At 47.2% G+C, this 16,843-nt stretch overlaps 1 protein-coding gene across 1 annotated transcript in view; it reads left to right on the top strand.

Annotated features, from left to right (window-relative positions):
- pkd1b (polycystic kidney disease 1b) overlaps positions 1-16,843 on the top strand; it is a gene marked incomplete at both ends in the record, with an annotated part of 55,679 nt that overhangs the window by 27,090 nt on the left and 11,746 nt on the right. The window contains 4 exons of the mRNA XM_080542561.1: positions 7,640-7,763; positions 11,896-12,033; positions 12,196-12,402; positions 12,859-12,880. Coding sequence (XP_080398687.1) covers positions 7,640-7,763; positions 11,896-12,033; positions 12,196-12,402; positions 12,859-12,880 — 491 coding nt within the window. The remainder of the gene's footprint in view (positions 1-7,639; positions 7,764-11,895; positions 12,034-12,195; positions 12,403-12,858; positions 12,881-16,843) is intronic.

Here is a 16,843-nt window from a genome sequence, read left to right as displayed (position 1 = left end):
CCCCTACATGTCCCTACATACCCCTACATGTCCCTACATACCCCTACATGTCCCTACATACCCCTACATACCCCTACATGTCCCTACATACCCCTACATAACCCTACATGCCCCTACATACCCCTACATGTCCCTACATACCCCTACATGTCCATACCAGGGTTTCCGTTAGAAAAATTTGACGCCGGACAACGTGTCCGAGAAGATTTTGATTTACCGGACAAACGTGACATATTCCGGCCATCATATTAAAATATAATATAGCTGTTTGTCGCGGTGATTACTGTTGTGTAGCGGCCTATATATGCCATTTAATGTCTATTTCTCATCCGATACGATTAGATGCGAGCTATATAATATATAATAATATAACATGATTCGCATGCGCGCTATGCCATATGTCCAGCGCTGAACGCGCGCCACACTGGGAACTGAACAGACTGCATCGATCAATGAACGGACTCCAAATCAAATCAAATCAAATTTTATTTGTATAGCGCATTTCTTACAAGATGCAACTCAATGCGCTTCACACAATGAAAATTTTCAGTCAATCAGTCAATCAATCAATCAATACTGACAGAGCCGCGAGCAGGCAAAAGTAAAAAACCTGTATACTATGTAGCCAGGAAAAAATTCCCTTGCAGCCCTCTACCAATAGAGCGACTACTAGCCAGTTTGCTTACCAGTACCCAGCGGTCCCCCAGGGGAGGCCAGGACCACCGGCACAAAGCAAGCAAGCAAGGGCAAAAACCTGTACACCATGTATCCAGGAAAACTTCCTTGCATATTATCGGCGTACACACTGTCCATAAATTTTGTGTTGTATTTGCATCGTTCTGCATCCAGTATGGTCACAGGTCCTGCCAAGAGAGAAACTTAAGCACAGTTAAGATGCAACAACACAATAGAGACAATAAAGATGACAGCAATACAACCTGATGGTGGTCCTGGTACACCCTTGTACCGGTTCCAGTACTGCTCTAGGTGCTATTTGGAGCTGACAGTGCCTCATCAGCACCCGGGTCCATTTTCCTGTCAACACAAATCTCAAAAACACGAGTATGGTGTAATGGCCTAGTGATCCTAGTTCTATAATGTCCAATGTCTCCCTTAGTATCAAAAGGCGACATTGAATAAGTAGGTTTTGAGGTCACGCTTAAAAATGTCCTGAGTTTTAGACAACCTCAGGCCCTCAGGTAGGGTGTTCCACAATCTAGGAGCATATATGCTAAAAGCTGATCCTCCAAATCTCTTTGTCCTAGCCTCTGGCACTATTAAAAGTTCCGTGCCACTAGACCGTAGGGGTCTAGCTGGTGTGTATCTTATGAGCATGTCCACCATGTAATTGGGTGCATCACAGTGAAGTGATTTATAAACTAGTAAAAGGATCTTAAAGTCTATTCTATGACTGACAGGGAGCCAGTGTAGTGATCTCAAGACAGGTGTGATGTGCGCTCTCCGTTTGGTCCTAGTAAGGACACGAGCAGCAGCATTTTGAACCATTTGTAGTCTATTTATCATTTTTTTGGGGAGACCTGTCAGGAGAGCATTACAGTAATCTAGCCTACTAGTAACAAACGCATGCATAAATTTTTCAGTGTCTGCCTGGGAGAGAAATGATTGTACCTTAGTGATGTTTCTTAGATGGTAGACTCCACATTACGTTAACTGAAGTTTGTTAAATTGTTTGGTTGGCATTAATGTGAGTTTTCTATTTTCTCTTTCCAGTTTTACCCTTTTTTAATCAATAAAACAACGTCATTTCTATAATCAGGTCTCGCTGGTTGGGAAGGCATTTAGTTTAGCTGCCTGTCAAATTGTTAAACGTTGGTTATTGCGTATTGGCTAAGACCATAACGATCGGACTACACACTGAACGGAGGAATCATACGCTGTCAGACAGGGTTCATGTTATCAAGGAAGCAACGTTTATTGTGGGAATGGTCACATATATAGGATCAGCTGGCTCAATCATTCATGTCACACAGCTGGTGTCAATCAACCAATTATGCCCCACTCACACTGGGATAGGGATGACTGGAGAGCACACTCATGTCAACACCCCCACTTGCTCTCACCTGACCAAGATGGAGAGAAAAATAAACAAATCAATAACAATCAGTAGCCTACAATTTCCATAACACTCTTTGGGGCTGTCATTCCATCAATCAAACAAACAAAAGCTGGCACTGATATTGTTCCTCTCCTGTGAAACAAGAATATACATCATCATCATCATTTACAAACAGTCTTCAGTTTTTCACTGGTATTCTCTTATAACACTTTGAAAAAATAAAGCAAGAAAACCAAAACAAAAATTGACCGCTTGGTCCTTACTCACACTGATGTGGTTTCTCTCCCAAACATAACCTTTGTGAACCTAACCAATTTGTCCTTAGTTACTGGTTTGGTAAACACATCAGCCACCATTTGATCTGTGGGACAATATTGCAAACAGATCTGTCCATTCTGTACTGTAGACCTGATGAAATGGTACTTTATATCTATGTGTTTGCATCTTTGTCTGCGGACTGGGTTCTTAGCTAATGCAATCGTTCCCTGATTGTCCTCATGGACAATGGGTGGTGCATACTTGCATGCATCCATATGTGTCAACAGTTGAGTCAGGTGTAAACACTCTTGGGTGGTTGCAGCTAATGCCATGTACTCCGCCTCACATGTGGACAACGCCACCGTTGGTTGCTTTTTGGTCTTCCATGAGACCAATGGACCATTCTCATGTAGACTAACACAGTAACCTGTTGTGCTACGACGGTCTGTGACATCTGCTGCCCAGTCAGCATCACTGAAAGCCTGTAATCTCAAATCAGAGTTACACCTTTTGTAACACAACACTTTATCACTGGTGCCCTTTAAGAACCTCAATACATGTTTGGCAGTGGCCCAATGCTCCTCGGTTGGTTTGGTAAAATACTGGGACAGTTTACTCACTATGAAACAAAGATCTGGCCTAGTACACATAGTCAGGTAGATGAGGCTACCGACGACCTCTCTGTACCGAGTGACATCACTCATTAATCCTGCCCCTTCAGTGTAATTGAGTGTCTGCTCACAAGGCGTCGATCGGGGTTTACAGTTCTGCATGTCAAACCTCTCTAGCATGTTCTTTACACACTGCTTTTGTGACATTGTTACACATCCATCACACTGTTCAAAATCGATTCCCAGGAAATGTGTCAATTTGCCCATATCTTTCATCTGAAATTTCTTTGAGAGCATCTCTTTTACAACATTCAGTGCATTCTCGTTACTGGCAGCAATAACCAAATCATCGACCCATATAATCATGATCACTTTCTCATGTTCCGTTTCTTTAGTATATACACAATGATCTGCAGGGTTTTGCACAAACTCATTCACCATTAGATAGTCGTGTAATAAATGGTTCCAATTTCGGCCAGACTGTTTTAGACCATACAGTGACTTCTCTAGTTTACACACCACTGTCTCTGTGCCAGATGTCTGCTCATAACCCTCTGGCTGTTCCATGTATATCTCACAATCTATCGGTGCATGAAGATAGGCAGTTTTGACATCCATTTGATGTAAAATCAAATTCTCCTGTGCTGCTTTTTGCATCAACACTCGAACACTGGTTAAATCGGCTGTGGGAGAAAAGGTCTCTTCATAGTCAACACCCCTTCTCTGACTGTAGCCTTTTGCAACATAGCGTGCTTTGTATTTTTCTGAACCATCTGCATTTTTCTTGATTGTATACACCCATCTACCCCCCACTGCAACTTTGCCCTGGGGTATAAATCTGACCAGTCTGTGCTTCCTCACCTTTCCACTGTCAGGATAGAAAACCAGGTAAGCTGGGCTTTTCTTGTCATGCCCTACAAAGAAGCCCTTCTCACTCCTTGGGTCTAGCTTTTTCTTATCCTGTTTGTAGGCATAACACACCGTTCCAAACTTCTGCATCCTAGACATATTGGGACGTCTCCCTGTCAGCATCATGTAAGGTGTCTGTTTTGTGCGATTGTTAAAACACCTATTTCTCACTACAGATGCAGTCTGTACTGCATAAGGCCATAACACCTTGGGTAGCTTGCTCTCTAATAACATGCATCGAGCCATGTCAAAGAGAGTCCTAAACTGGCGTTCTGCAGTGCCATTCTGATGTGGCGAATATGGAGATGATGTCTCATGTCTGATACCATTTCTTCTCAGTAGCCCTTGGTACTCTTTCCCTGTAAATTCAGTACCATTATCTGACCTGATACGTCTGATCCTACCATACGGGGCGTTGTCAGCTATGAACTGCTCTGTCGCCTGTACAGTATCACTCTTGTGCTTAAGAAAGTAGAAAAACACAGTACTAGTATAGTCATCTGTGAACGAAAGTGCAAATCTATGTCCATCTATGGACACTGGGTCAATTGGACCCGCTAGGTCTGTGTGCACCAACTCTAGAGCATTTTTGGCCCTTCTATCAGGCTTCCTGTTGAAGCTCTGTACAAACTTTCCCCGAGTGCACACTTCACAGTTCAGGTTAGACTTATCAATTTTTCCCTTAATTGACATACCATCAACAACATTCTGGAGTTTCAGAACATCCTCAAAATTACAATGTCCTAGAATTTCATGCCATGTCTTTAGATCAAAACAGCTCTTACTTTGATCACATTGGTCATCCACTGTGGGCAAATAATATAGTCTATTATGCTCATGGATGTGAAATGCAGTACCGTCTCTGTGCTGTAGGATGTCTTCTCCTGTTCTGAAGATCACAGTTGCCCCAGTGTCTGTGGCTGCTTTTACAGAGAAGATGTCCTGGGGGAATGAGGGGATGTACAGCGCCCCTCGCAGCGTTGTAGTCAGTCGCCTCCCTCGGCTGTCCATCAAGCACACCTCCGCATCTCCTCTGCGCTCTGCGACCCCTTTGCTCCTCGTGCCGTCCGCCAGCTCCACGCAGTGCGTCTCGGCCTGGAAACCGTCATCGAACACCTTGAACCTGGCCAGGTCGGTGATAATATGCGCAGTCGCACCGGTGTCCACCATCAGGCCCCTCGTAACACTGCGTCCTGGCTTGTCCTTAGCCAGAAACGCGTAAGTGTTGTCATGACCACTCACTTGCTCGGACACCCCTCGCGCGTCGTCCTGGTCCGGTCTCCTTTTGCAGGCGGCTCCTTGATGTGTGGAGCTCCTACAGTGGTTACACCACACCTTGCGTCGACAGGTCCTTTTGATATGTCCCTTTTGGCCACATTTGTAGCACACAATGTCTGTTCGCTGTGCGCTCTGGCTACGTGCGCTTTGGGCGTTCTGGGCACCCCGGTCAGACAGGGCTTGGGCTCGCATAACATTGTCCTCCGACGCCGTTACGCGCATTTTCTCAGTGTCCTCAAAACTCCTGAGCTTAGTTTTAAACACAGAAAAAGGCATGGTCTCGTCACTCTGTGTGACATGTATCGCAAAGGGTTTAAATGACTCGGGCAGTCCTTTCAATACCATAGCCACAAGTAGGCTATCACTCAAAGTCTCATCTGCATTCCTCAGTGCAGTTATTGCCCTTTCTGCACGAATGATATAGTCGGTCACTGTTTCACTGTTAGACTTTTGCAGTGTGGTCAACTCTGTATAGAGACTTATAACCCTTGGCTTCCCTGAATCCGCATAATAATTGCGCAATATCTCTAGGGCTTTTCGTCCGTCATCTGGTGCGTCTCGCATTATGAGCGACAAACTTTTGTCATCTAGAAAGTGAATGAGCTCTGCGTAAATCTCTGCATTTTTCTCCTCATCTTCTCTCAACTCCTGAGCCGAAGCTGTTAAGGGAAGGTCTGTTCTGAGAGTGTCTTTCAGTTTCTGTAGCCGGAGATGGCCCATGAACTTTGTTTCCCACAGTTCGTACCTTTCCTCATCTCCGTCAAACGCTAGTCGAGACCAACGCGAACTTCTTTCCGATTGTCTCGCCATGGTAGCACTCTGGGCCCATAACCTGTTAAACGTTGGTTATTGCGTATTGGCTAAGACCATAACGATCGGACTACACACTGAACGGAGGAATCATACGCTGTCAGACAGGGTTCATGTTATCAAGGAAGCAACGTTTATTGTGGGAATGGTCACATATATAGGATCAGCTGGCTCAATCATTCATGTCACACAGCTGGTGTCAATCAACCAATTATGCCCCACTCACACTGGGATAGGGATGACTGGAGAGCACACTCATGTCAACACAAATCATACTTAATCGGACTCGGGAGTATGACAAGGAGGAGAACATAACTGTTTATTGATAAACAATTGATAGGCAGGTTGGGATACGATGACATTTTAATTAGGTTTTTTCTCTCTCTCTCACTCGCTGTCTCTCACACACACACACACACACACACACACACACACACACACACACGCACACACGCACTCACCCGTGGTGGTCAGCACGGTGCTGATGGAAAAACAGGGAGGAGATGAAATCCCAGTTGGGTTCGCTGGAGTTCCCCAGCACGGGCACGCCGTAGTTACTGGTTACCTACCTCCAGCGCCCGGGCCAGCAGCTCCTCCAGCCGGGCGTCGGACACGCACGCGTTGTCCCGGAGGAACTCCCGGCGGAGGGCCTGCAATTGTTCGCGCAACCGGTGCGACGGCGTCAGCCGCCTCCATCTCTTCAGAGCCAGACTTCTCCTCAGACTCATTGTTGTTGGTTTCATGAAGTAATTGCTAAGCTTACTTTGTTTTGCCATGTTTACATTAATTTAATCGCTCGCTTATGGTGCACTTTGAGCTGCAACGTTTGCGTGGTGGCCCGCTGCGCAGGGTTGCCAGATGGGCCGGGTTACCGCCGAATGGGCTACTGGGTTTTGCGGTAATAGACTGGTTAGGCTGTATTGTCAATCCCATCTGGCAACCCTGCCGCCGCTGTTTCGCATAGGCAGTCGCTAGCATACACATTAGGAGTCATCATCATACCGGCGTCAAATCATATAATAATAAAAGAAATACATAGCCTATATATTCGTCTTTTTTAAAATAGAAGGAATCAGAATGTGAACTTCACCGGACAATATGACCGACGAGTTTTACATTTGTCGGACTTCAACAAATTTTACCGGACAAAGACCGGTAATTAACGGTTAACGGAAACCCTGGTCCCTACATGTCCCTACATACCCCTACATACCCCTACATGTCCCTACATACCCCTACATACCCCTACATGTCCCTACATACCCCTACATGTCCCTACATACCCCTACATGTCCCTACTTGTCCCTACATGTCCCTACATACCCCTACATGTCCCTACATGCCCCTACATGTCCCTTCATGTCCCTACATACCCCTACATGTCCCTACATACCCCTACATGCCCCTACATGTCCCTTCATGTCCCTACATACCCCTACATGTCCCTACATACCCCTCTATGTCCCTACATGCCCCTACATGTCCCTACATACCCCTACATACCCCTACATGTCCCTACATGTCCCTACATACCCCTACATGTCCCTACATACAGGACTTACTCTAAGCCCTAATTTAGACGTAGTTGTGTATGTGTGCTTCTGTATATCAGCAGTGCAAAAGTACTGTAATAACTCAAAATGAACATGACTGGTCTGATTATTATTCAACCATTTTGTGTCTGGTTTTGTGTTAGAGGGCCTGTTTCTGCCCGTCTGCTTGTAACTGCCGAGACAGTCGCCGTGGGGATGACTGTTGCGGTGCTGGTGTTTCCTCTCCAATGTCTCCTCTGCTTCCTGTTTAGAAAGACCCGTAGTCAGGTATCTAACACTCCCCACCCTATCTCTCTCTCTCTCCCTCTCTATCTATCTCTCATTCTCTATCCCCCTCTTTCTGTGTTGTTTGATATATATATGCAACCCTCATACATGATTAGACTACAATGTTTCCTGAGTTCTTAGAAAACACGTTACTGATTAGGGTTAGAGAGTAAAGTGCCTGATAAGTTACTGATAACCTGACTTCCACCAGCGGCTCCTGGCGCCAGCCCTGGTCAAGGACTGCCTCCCCTCCCTCTGCCCCTACATTATTAACTACCCACCCTCTGCCCTACATTATTAACTACCCCCCCTCTACCCTACATTATTAACTACCCACCCTCTGCCCTACATTATTAACTACCCACCCTCTGCCCGACATTATTAACTACCCCCCCTCTGCCCTACATTATTAACTACCCACCCTCTGCCGTACATTATTAACTACCCCCCCTCTGCCCTACATTATTAACAACCCCCACTCTGCCCTACATTATTAACTACCCCCCCTCTGCCCCTACATTATTAACTACCCACCCTCTGCCCCTACATTATTAACTACCCCCCCTCTGCCCCTACATTATTAACTACCCACCCTCTGCCCTACATTATTAACTACCCCCCCTCTGCCCTACATTATTAACTACCCCCCCTCTGCCCCTACATTATTAACTACCCCCCCTCTGCCCCTACATTATTAACTACCCAGCCTCTGCCCTACATTATTAACTACCCCCCCTCTGCCCTACATTATTAACTACCCACCCTCTGCCCTACATTATTAACTACCCACCCTCTGCCCCTACATTATTAACTACCCCCCCTCTGCCCTACATTATGAACTACCCCCCCTCTGCCCTACATTATTAACTACCCCCCCTCTGCCCTACATTATTAACTACCCACCCTCTGCCCTACATTATTAACTACCCCCCCTCTGCCCTACATTATTAACTACCCCCCCTCTGCCCTACATTATTAACTACCCCCCCTCTGCCCTACATTATTAACTACCCCCCCTCTGCCCCTACATTATTAACTACCCCCCCTCTGCCCCTACATTATTAACTACCCCCCCTCTGCCCTACATTATTAACTACCCACCCTCTGCCCTACATTATTAACTACCCCCCCTCTGCCCTACATTATTAACTACCCCCCCTCTGCCCTACATTATTAACTACCCCCCCCCTGCCCCTACATTATTAACTACCCCCCCTCTGCCCTACATTATTAGCTACCCACCCTCTGCCCGACATTATTAACTACCCCCCCTCTGCCCTACATTATTAACTACCCACCCTCTGCCCTACATTATTAACTACCCCCCCTCTGCCCTACATTATTAACTACCCACCCTCTGCCCTACATTATTAACTACCCCCCCTCTGCCCCTACATTATTAACTACCCACCCTCTGCCCCTACATTATTAACTACCCCCCCTCTGCCCCTACATTATTAACTACCCACCCTCTGCCCTACATTATTAACTACCCCCCCTCTGCCCTACATTATTAACTACCCCCCCTCTGCCCATACATTATTAACTACCCCCCTCTGCCCCTACATTATTAACTACCCACCCTCTGCCCTACATTATTAACTACCCCCCCTCTGCCCTACATTATTAACTACCCACCCTCTGCCCTACATTATTAACTACCCACCCTCTGCCCCTACTTTATTAACTACCCCCCCTCTGCCCTACATTATTAACTACCCCCCTCTGCCCTACATTATTAACTACCCCCCCTCTGCCCTACATTATTAACTACCCACCCTCTGCCCTACATTATTAACAACCCCCCCTCTGCCCTACATTATTAACTACCCCCCCTCTGCCCTACATTATTAACTACCCCCCCTCTGCCCTACATTATTAACTACCCCCCCTCTGCCCCTACATTATTAACTACCCCCCCTCTGCCCCTACATTATTAACTACCCCCCCCTCTGCCCTACATTATTAACTACCCACCCTCTGCCCTACATTATTAACTACCCCCCCTCTGCCCTACATTATTAACTACCCCCCCTCTGCCCTACATTATTAACTACCCCCCCTCTGCCCTACATTATTAACTACCCACCCTCTACCCCTACATTATTAACTACCCACCCTCTGCCCCTACATTATTAACTAACCCCCCTCTGCTCTACATTATTAACTACCCCCCCTCTGCCCTACATTATTAACTACCCCCCCCTCTGCCCTACATGATTAACTACCCCCCCCCTCTGCCCTACATTATTAACTACCCCCCATCTGCCCTACATTATTAACTACCCCCCCTCTGCCCTACATTATTAACTACCCCCCCTCTGCCCTACATTATTAACTACCCTCCTTCTGCCCTACATTAATAACTACCCACCCTCTGCCCTACATTATTAACTACCCCCCATCTGCCCTACATTATTAACTACCCCCCCTCTGCCCTACATTATTAACTACCCCCCCTCTGCCCTACATTATTAACTACCCCATCTCTGCCCTACATTATTAACTACCCCCCCTCTGCCCCTACATTATTAACTACCCCCCCTCTGCCCTACATTATTAACTACCCCCCCTCTGCCCTACATTATTAGCTACCCCCCCTCTGCCCTACATTATTTACTACCCCCCCTCTGCCCTACATTATTAACTACCCACCCTCTGCCCCTACATCATTAACTACCCCCCTTCTGCCCCTACATTATTAACTACCCACCCTCTGCCCCTACATTATTAACTACCCCCCTTCTGCCCCTACATTATTAACTACCCACCCTCTGCCCCTACATTATTAACAACCCCCCCTCTGCCCCTACATTATTAACTACCCCCCCTCTGCCCTACATTATTAACTACCCCCCCTCTGCCCTACATGATTAACTACCCCCCCTCTGCCCCTACATTATTAACTACCCCCCCCTCTGCCCTACATTATTAACTACCCCCCTCTGCCCTACATTATTAACTACCCACCCTCTGCCCCTACATTATTAACTACCCCCCCTCTGCCCGACATTATTAACGTCTCTCTGGAATATGGCATAGTCCCCACCAGCTTCAAAACTGCCTCAGTCACCCCCATCATCAAGAGGCCTGGTCTGGACCCTGATGACCTTCACAACCACCGGCCGATCTCCAACCTTCTCTTCCTCAGTAAAACTCTGGAAAGAGTAGCCGCCACCCAACTCCATCAGCACATGTCCAACCATTTGCTCTATGAGCCCCTCCAATCCGGTTTCTGAATATACCACAAGATCATCAACGATCTCCTCATCGCTGCTGACTCTGGCCGCATCAGCATCCTCATCCTCATCCTCCTGGACCTCTCTGTAGCTTTTGATTCTGTCTCCCTCCACAACCACACCATCCTCCTCAACCACACCATCCTCCTCAACCGCCTATCCGACCTCCTAGGTCTCATCGGCACAGCCCTGTCCTGGTTCCAATCTTACCTCTTAAACAGGGAACAGTTTGTTACCAGAAATGGCTTAAGTTCCCCCCCAGCCCCAGTCAGTCATGGTGTGCCTCAAAGCTCTGTGCTTGGACTCCTCCTCTTCACCATCTACATGCTCCCAGATCATTCGCCATCACAGCCTCAACTTCCACTGCTACACTGATGATACCCAAATCTATTTCAGCACTATTCCATCCTCTCAGCTCCCCCCTCAGTCTCTTGTCAACTGTCTAAGTGAAATAAAAACTTGGATGTCATCAAATCTTCTCAAACTTAACAGTAAGAAAACAGAACTCATGGTTGTGGCACCCAAGGCGGTGCTCCAGAAGCCGGACAGGAGACACAGTACTGGGGGGTAGTAGATGTCTTAGGACACAGTGCTGGGGGGTAGTAGATGTCTCAGGACACACAGTGCTGGGGGGTAGTAGATGTCTCAGGAGACACAGTGCTGGGGGGTAGTAGATGTCTCAGGAGACACAGTGCTGGGGGCTAGTAAATGTCTCAGGACACACAGTGCTGGGGGGTAGTAGATGTCTCAGGAGACACAGTGCTGTGGGGTAGTAGATGTCTCAGGAGGAGCAGTTAAGGTGTAGCCTGAAGAGACACTTACTCCCCCTGCTCTATATGTGTGTGTGTGTGTGTGTGTGTGTGTGTGTGTGTGTGTGTGTGTTTCTGTTCCAGGTTGCCATGGTCATGTCGGTGCCTCCCTCCCCTGTTTGTCGCTCAGTGGAGATGGATGATTATTTGGGCCAATCAGATCTCTCCTGCTCCTCATTCATTTCTCTGCCAGGGGGCCTGGACCGACACACTCCCTCCTCTGTAAGAGTACACACACACACACACACACACACAGACACACACAGACACACGCACACACACGAACACACACACACGCACGCACACACACACTATTATTACCACACCAATTTTGCTTACCGCTTACACTATGCTGCTTGTTCCAACTGCTCCGTTTCTCTCAAGTTACTAGAAAGCAAGGCATTGGACTGTACTCTGGGAGCAGAGAGAGAGAGGATGTGTCCCTGGCCCTCCTGTGACCGCTTCCTGGACCTCCCGGGGTCAGGGCTGACCTCTGACCCTGCGGGGTCGTCTCTGGGGCCTGGCCGTCTGCTGAAGAGGAAGAAGGCCCTGATGGAGCTCCGTCTGGCCTCACCCTCCTCACCCTCCACACCTGACCCCCTCTCCTCCTTCACCTCGCCTGCTGTCCCTGATCTACCCCCATCCCACTACTCCCCCTCCTCCCCTGACTCCCCCTCCTCCCCCTACTCCCCTGACTCACCCTCCTCCCCCTCCTTCCCCTCCTCCCCCTACTCCCCCTCCTTCCCTGACTCCCCCTCCTCCCCCTCCTTCCCCTCCTCCCCCTACTCCCCCTCGTCCCCTGACTCACCCTCCTCACCCTCCTTCCCCTCCTCCCCCTCCTTCCCTGACTCACCCTCCTCCCCCTCCTTCCCTGACTCCCCCTCCTCCCCCTCCTTCCCCTCCTCCCCCTACTCCCCCTCCTCCCCTGACTCACCCTCCTCCCCCTCCTCCCCTGACTCACCCTCCTCCCTCCCCTCATTTGCTCCTATGGGTCAGCCTCCTTCCAACACACCTCCACTCCCACACCCTTGTGTCCACACCCTTCAGCCCAATGTCCTTACACTGTCTGGTGAGACTGGAATCTACTGTAATAATAATAATAATAATAATAATAATAATAATAATAATAATAATAATAATAATAATAATAATACTTATTATCTTAATAACTTTTTATTAAAATGCTCCAATCATTATATAATCATAATTTAATGATTTAGTAATTTAAAGGCAAGGGGTTTTAGTCTTGACTTGAACATATTAGCTGAGGTTGCATCCCTAATGTAAACTGGCAGTGCATTCCACAATTTGAGTGCCTCACTAAATTTCTTCTTTTGTACATGTGGTACACAGAGAAAACCAGCGTCAGAAGACCTGAGAGCTCTATTGGGCTGATATTCAGATATTCTGGTGCTGTGCCAGTGAGAGCTTTATAAACAAGCAGAAGGCTCTTGAAATCTATTCTGAACTAATAATGTATTAACTGTAAACTCCATGACAATTGACCCTTTGTCAAGACCCGCCCATAGTCCCGCCCTCCTAGGCTACTGTTGGTGGGACAAACACTAGTCTGGTGGGCAGGCCCGGATTAACCCCCTAGGGTGCCCTAGGGTGACCAGACTTGATGTGTGCCCCCCCCCCCCCCCCCCCAACACACACACTTTTTTTTTTTTTTACTTTGCAAGTGAACATTTTATATTTACTATGGTTACAAAAACCATAGATTTACAAGAGCATATTACTACAGTACTGGGTCATCACAGTTATTTACTATGGTTACAAAAAACATAGATTTACAAGAGCATATTACTACAGTACAGGCTCATCCCAGTTGGGCCTAATACCGTAGTGTAGCCTTGACACTGATGCTCAAATCTGAATGCAACTCACATCCCAATGCAACACGACTTTCTAAATATAGGCTAATTATTTCCATCATAAATGGCCTGAGACTACATGCAAAACCATAACATAGGGGGAAAATGCACATACTGTATACAACAATAAAACAAGCTCAATACCAACCAAGTCCAAAAATGGAAATAAACAGCGCCTCTCTCTTTGCCGCTCTGCTCACCTTCGTGATGCTGTATCAGACGTAGGCTATTACCCTGTGCATCACACAGGCCCAAATCAGCCACAGCGTCATATTAGCCCGAAATAATCATAAGTAAGCCTTACCTTTAGCAGAACTTCTTTTTTCTTGATTTTCCGCAGGCAAAGTCGTTGACTAAATCCTCAAAGTCCATCTCTTTGACCAACTCGGATTCAATTGCCAGCAGGGAAAGTGCAGACAGACGCTTCTGTCCCATAGTGGTTCTGAGTTCATTCTTCACTCGTTTGAGTTGGAAGAAGGATCTCTCGCCCTCGCAGTTGGTAACTGGCAGGGTAAGGAAAAGCCTCAGTGCGACAAACACACATTGGAACGTCGTCTGTAGTCCATGTATTCTCAGGATTTGAAGCATCTCCTCTGGTGAACGGGTTGTCTCCTCCCGCACAAAATCCTTGAACTGAATAAGTTCATCTCCAAAGTTTTTGTCCAGGTCATCTGGATATGTGGAGGAGAGCGCAGCAGCGCGTTTACGCACAGAATCGCGGTCCATGTCGGAATCAAACAAAACGCCAAATAGTCCATTCAGGGCCCTGTATGCATCAATGCGCTGAACAAGACAGGACAGCAACCTGTCAATGATCACATTGTAGGTTTCCACCTTGAATCGCTGACTCCCAGTTAGCATCGTGTCATCCCCTGTTGACTCATCTGCAAAGGCTTTTCTTTTTCTTACCCGCTGTGTCTCGTGGTGATAAGAGGGTCTCACGCTTTTCACATCCCGAGAAGCATTTTCAAATGTAGAAAATTGATCTCTGAGTGATGCCACAAACGTATGCAGAGATTCCAGCAGTCGCTGTGCAGTACCTAAGTTTATATCAGGCTTTTGCAATGTGTCACTTGTGGCTTTGAATCTACTCAGCACAGTATCCCATAGATTGGACATTATTGCGGTCTCCAATTTGTCGAGATTACGACAGAGCGCAGCAGCCTCGTCCCTGGCGTCATCTTTCTCATCCGCATCTGCTGCAAACCTTCCCAAGGCCTCCCTTATTGCACTATAGTTTTCTCTCAATGCTTTGGTAGAGTCAGCTCTACAACTCCATCTAGTACTGGACAGTGATTTTGGAGTCCTGCTGATGTTCACATCCTTATTTTTTAATATCAGGCTCCATCGGTGAGTGGATGCTGCACAAAACGCATACAATGACTGAAGTAGGTCAAAGAAATCCCTCGCATCCTTACAGCTGTTAATGCTATTTACACCGACAAGATTAAGGGAATGTCCAGCACAGGGCACGTAATGAATCAGGGGGTTTGCTTTTTTAAGATGCGCCTGGAGGCCGTTATATTTACCCGACATGTTACTGGCGTTGTCATAACTTTGTCCCCGGCAATTCGACAAGTCTAACCCCAGGTCATGAACCATTCTTACTACACATTCAGCAAGACTTGCTCCAGTGTGGCTGTGAATGGGCTCGAAACCAATAAATCGCTCCACCACTTTCCCTTCCTCGCTGACAAATCTAAAAATAAATGTCAACTGGTCAACGTGCGACAAATCAGGGGTTGAATCAACGATGACCGAGAAGTACTTGACATGCTGTAGTTCGGCTGCAATCGTTTTCTTTACTTTCTCACCCATTAATTAAATGAACTCAACACACACAGTAGATGATAAGTATGATGTTGTCCCTCGTCCCTTTTGGCCATACTTCTCTATGTGGTCTCTTAAAAACGGATCAAACTGCGCAATAACTTCCAACATTCCGAGGTAATTGCCATTACCTGATGAGCCCAAAAGTTCATCATCACCCCTGAATGCTAGGCCTCTCTCGCTCAAGAATTTGATCACAGCCACAAGACGCCTCAATACCTCCTTCCAGTATTTCACCTCAGTGTCCATCTGCCGCCTAAGCGAAGCATCCACCGTATCCACATTCCTCGATCTGCGCAGTAAAGCCAGCATGTTGTGCCTATGGTTTGCACTCTTCTCGTGGTCCGAAATTCGCTCAGGATGTCTCCAGTCACAGAACCCAGACGTTAAAGCATTATGCTGTGACTCAGATAGCAGTTTACAGGCAAAGCAGTAAACCATACCTGCTGATGGTGAGTAAATTAACCACTCTCTACTGCTTATCTGCTTGTTTGGGAGGCAACAATGCAATAAATCATTGGTGAGTGACCGCGTTTGTCCTCCAAGACCAATGTCCCGCACAGATGCTGGGTATTTGCGGGCCCTATTCTGGAAGGACACCGGGCCTTTAGAAATGGCCATTTCCCTCACATGCTCCGTGATGTCTCCCCATAGTTCCGGGTCTGTTGAGATGTTAAAATCCACCAGCGGCTGCTGATCTTCGGCAATATTTCCAGGATCCACCTCGTCGTCTCCGTCATCCTCGCTCTCATGCACCTGACTGTTCTCAGCGCCATGGCTCACGTCTGCCTGAGCTGTAGGATCGTCTGCTGGGCAGTTAGCATTAGCTTCACCGCTCTCAACGTTGTTGCTAATAATAGCTCTGTTCGCTCCCTCGCTCGCTCTGCTGCCCCCCCCCACTGTTAACTTCAGTGCTAATTTTAGGCCTAGGTGAAATTTAAAAAATCCCAATTGTTGGGACATTTTTAAGAGCGGCCGTATGTCTGGAGTCTTTGCCTTGCTTCATTTTTCGCTTGGCAGAGCCACTCAGTTGTCGCCTGTCCATTTTGATTTCTTAGTTGATAGTTGATAGTATGGCGGCACTGCGTCGTCGCGCACTTGTCTGTGACTGGGGGGGGGCACTTGTCTGTGACTGGGGGGGGCACTCGCATTTATTTATCTTTTTATACATGATAGCCTAAATATAACCGTTAGTTTTGTACCTGTGTGGATGTCTTCCAGTAAATATAGCCTATATTTAAAAAATGTGCCCAAAATATATTAAAGGTCTATTCATTGTCCGAATAATTTGGTGCCCCCCCATTGGCTGGTGTCCCAGGGCGTTC

The sequence above is a fragment of the Nansenia antarctica genome, assembly GCF_963989245.1.
Source record: "Nansenia antarctica genome assembly, chromosome: 11".
NCBI lineage: Eukaryota > Metazoa > Chordata > Actinopteri > Argentiniformes > Microstomatidae > Nansenia > Nansenia antarctica.
This window is presented reverse-complemented; position numbering and strand designations above follow the sequence as displayed.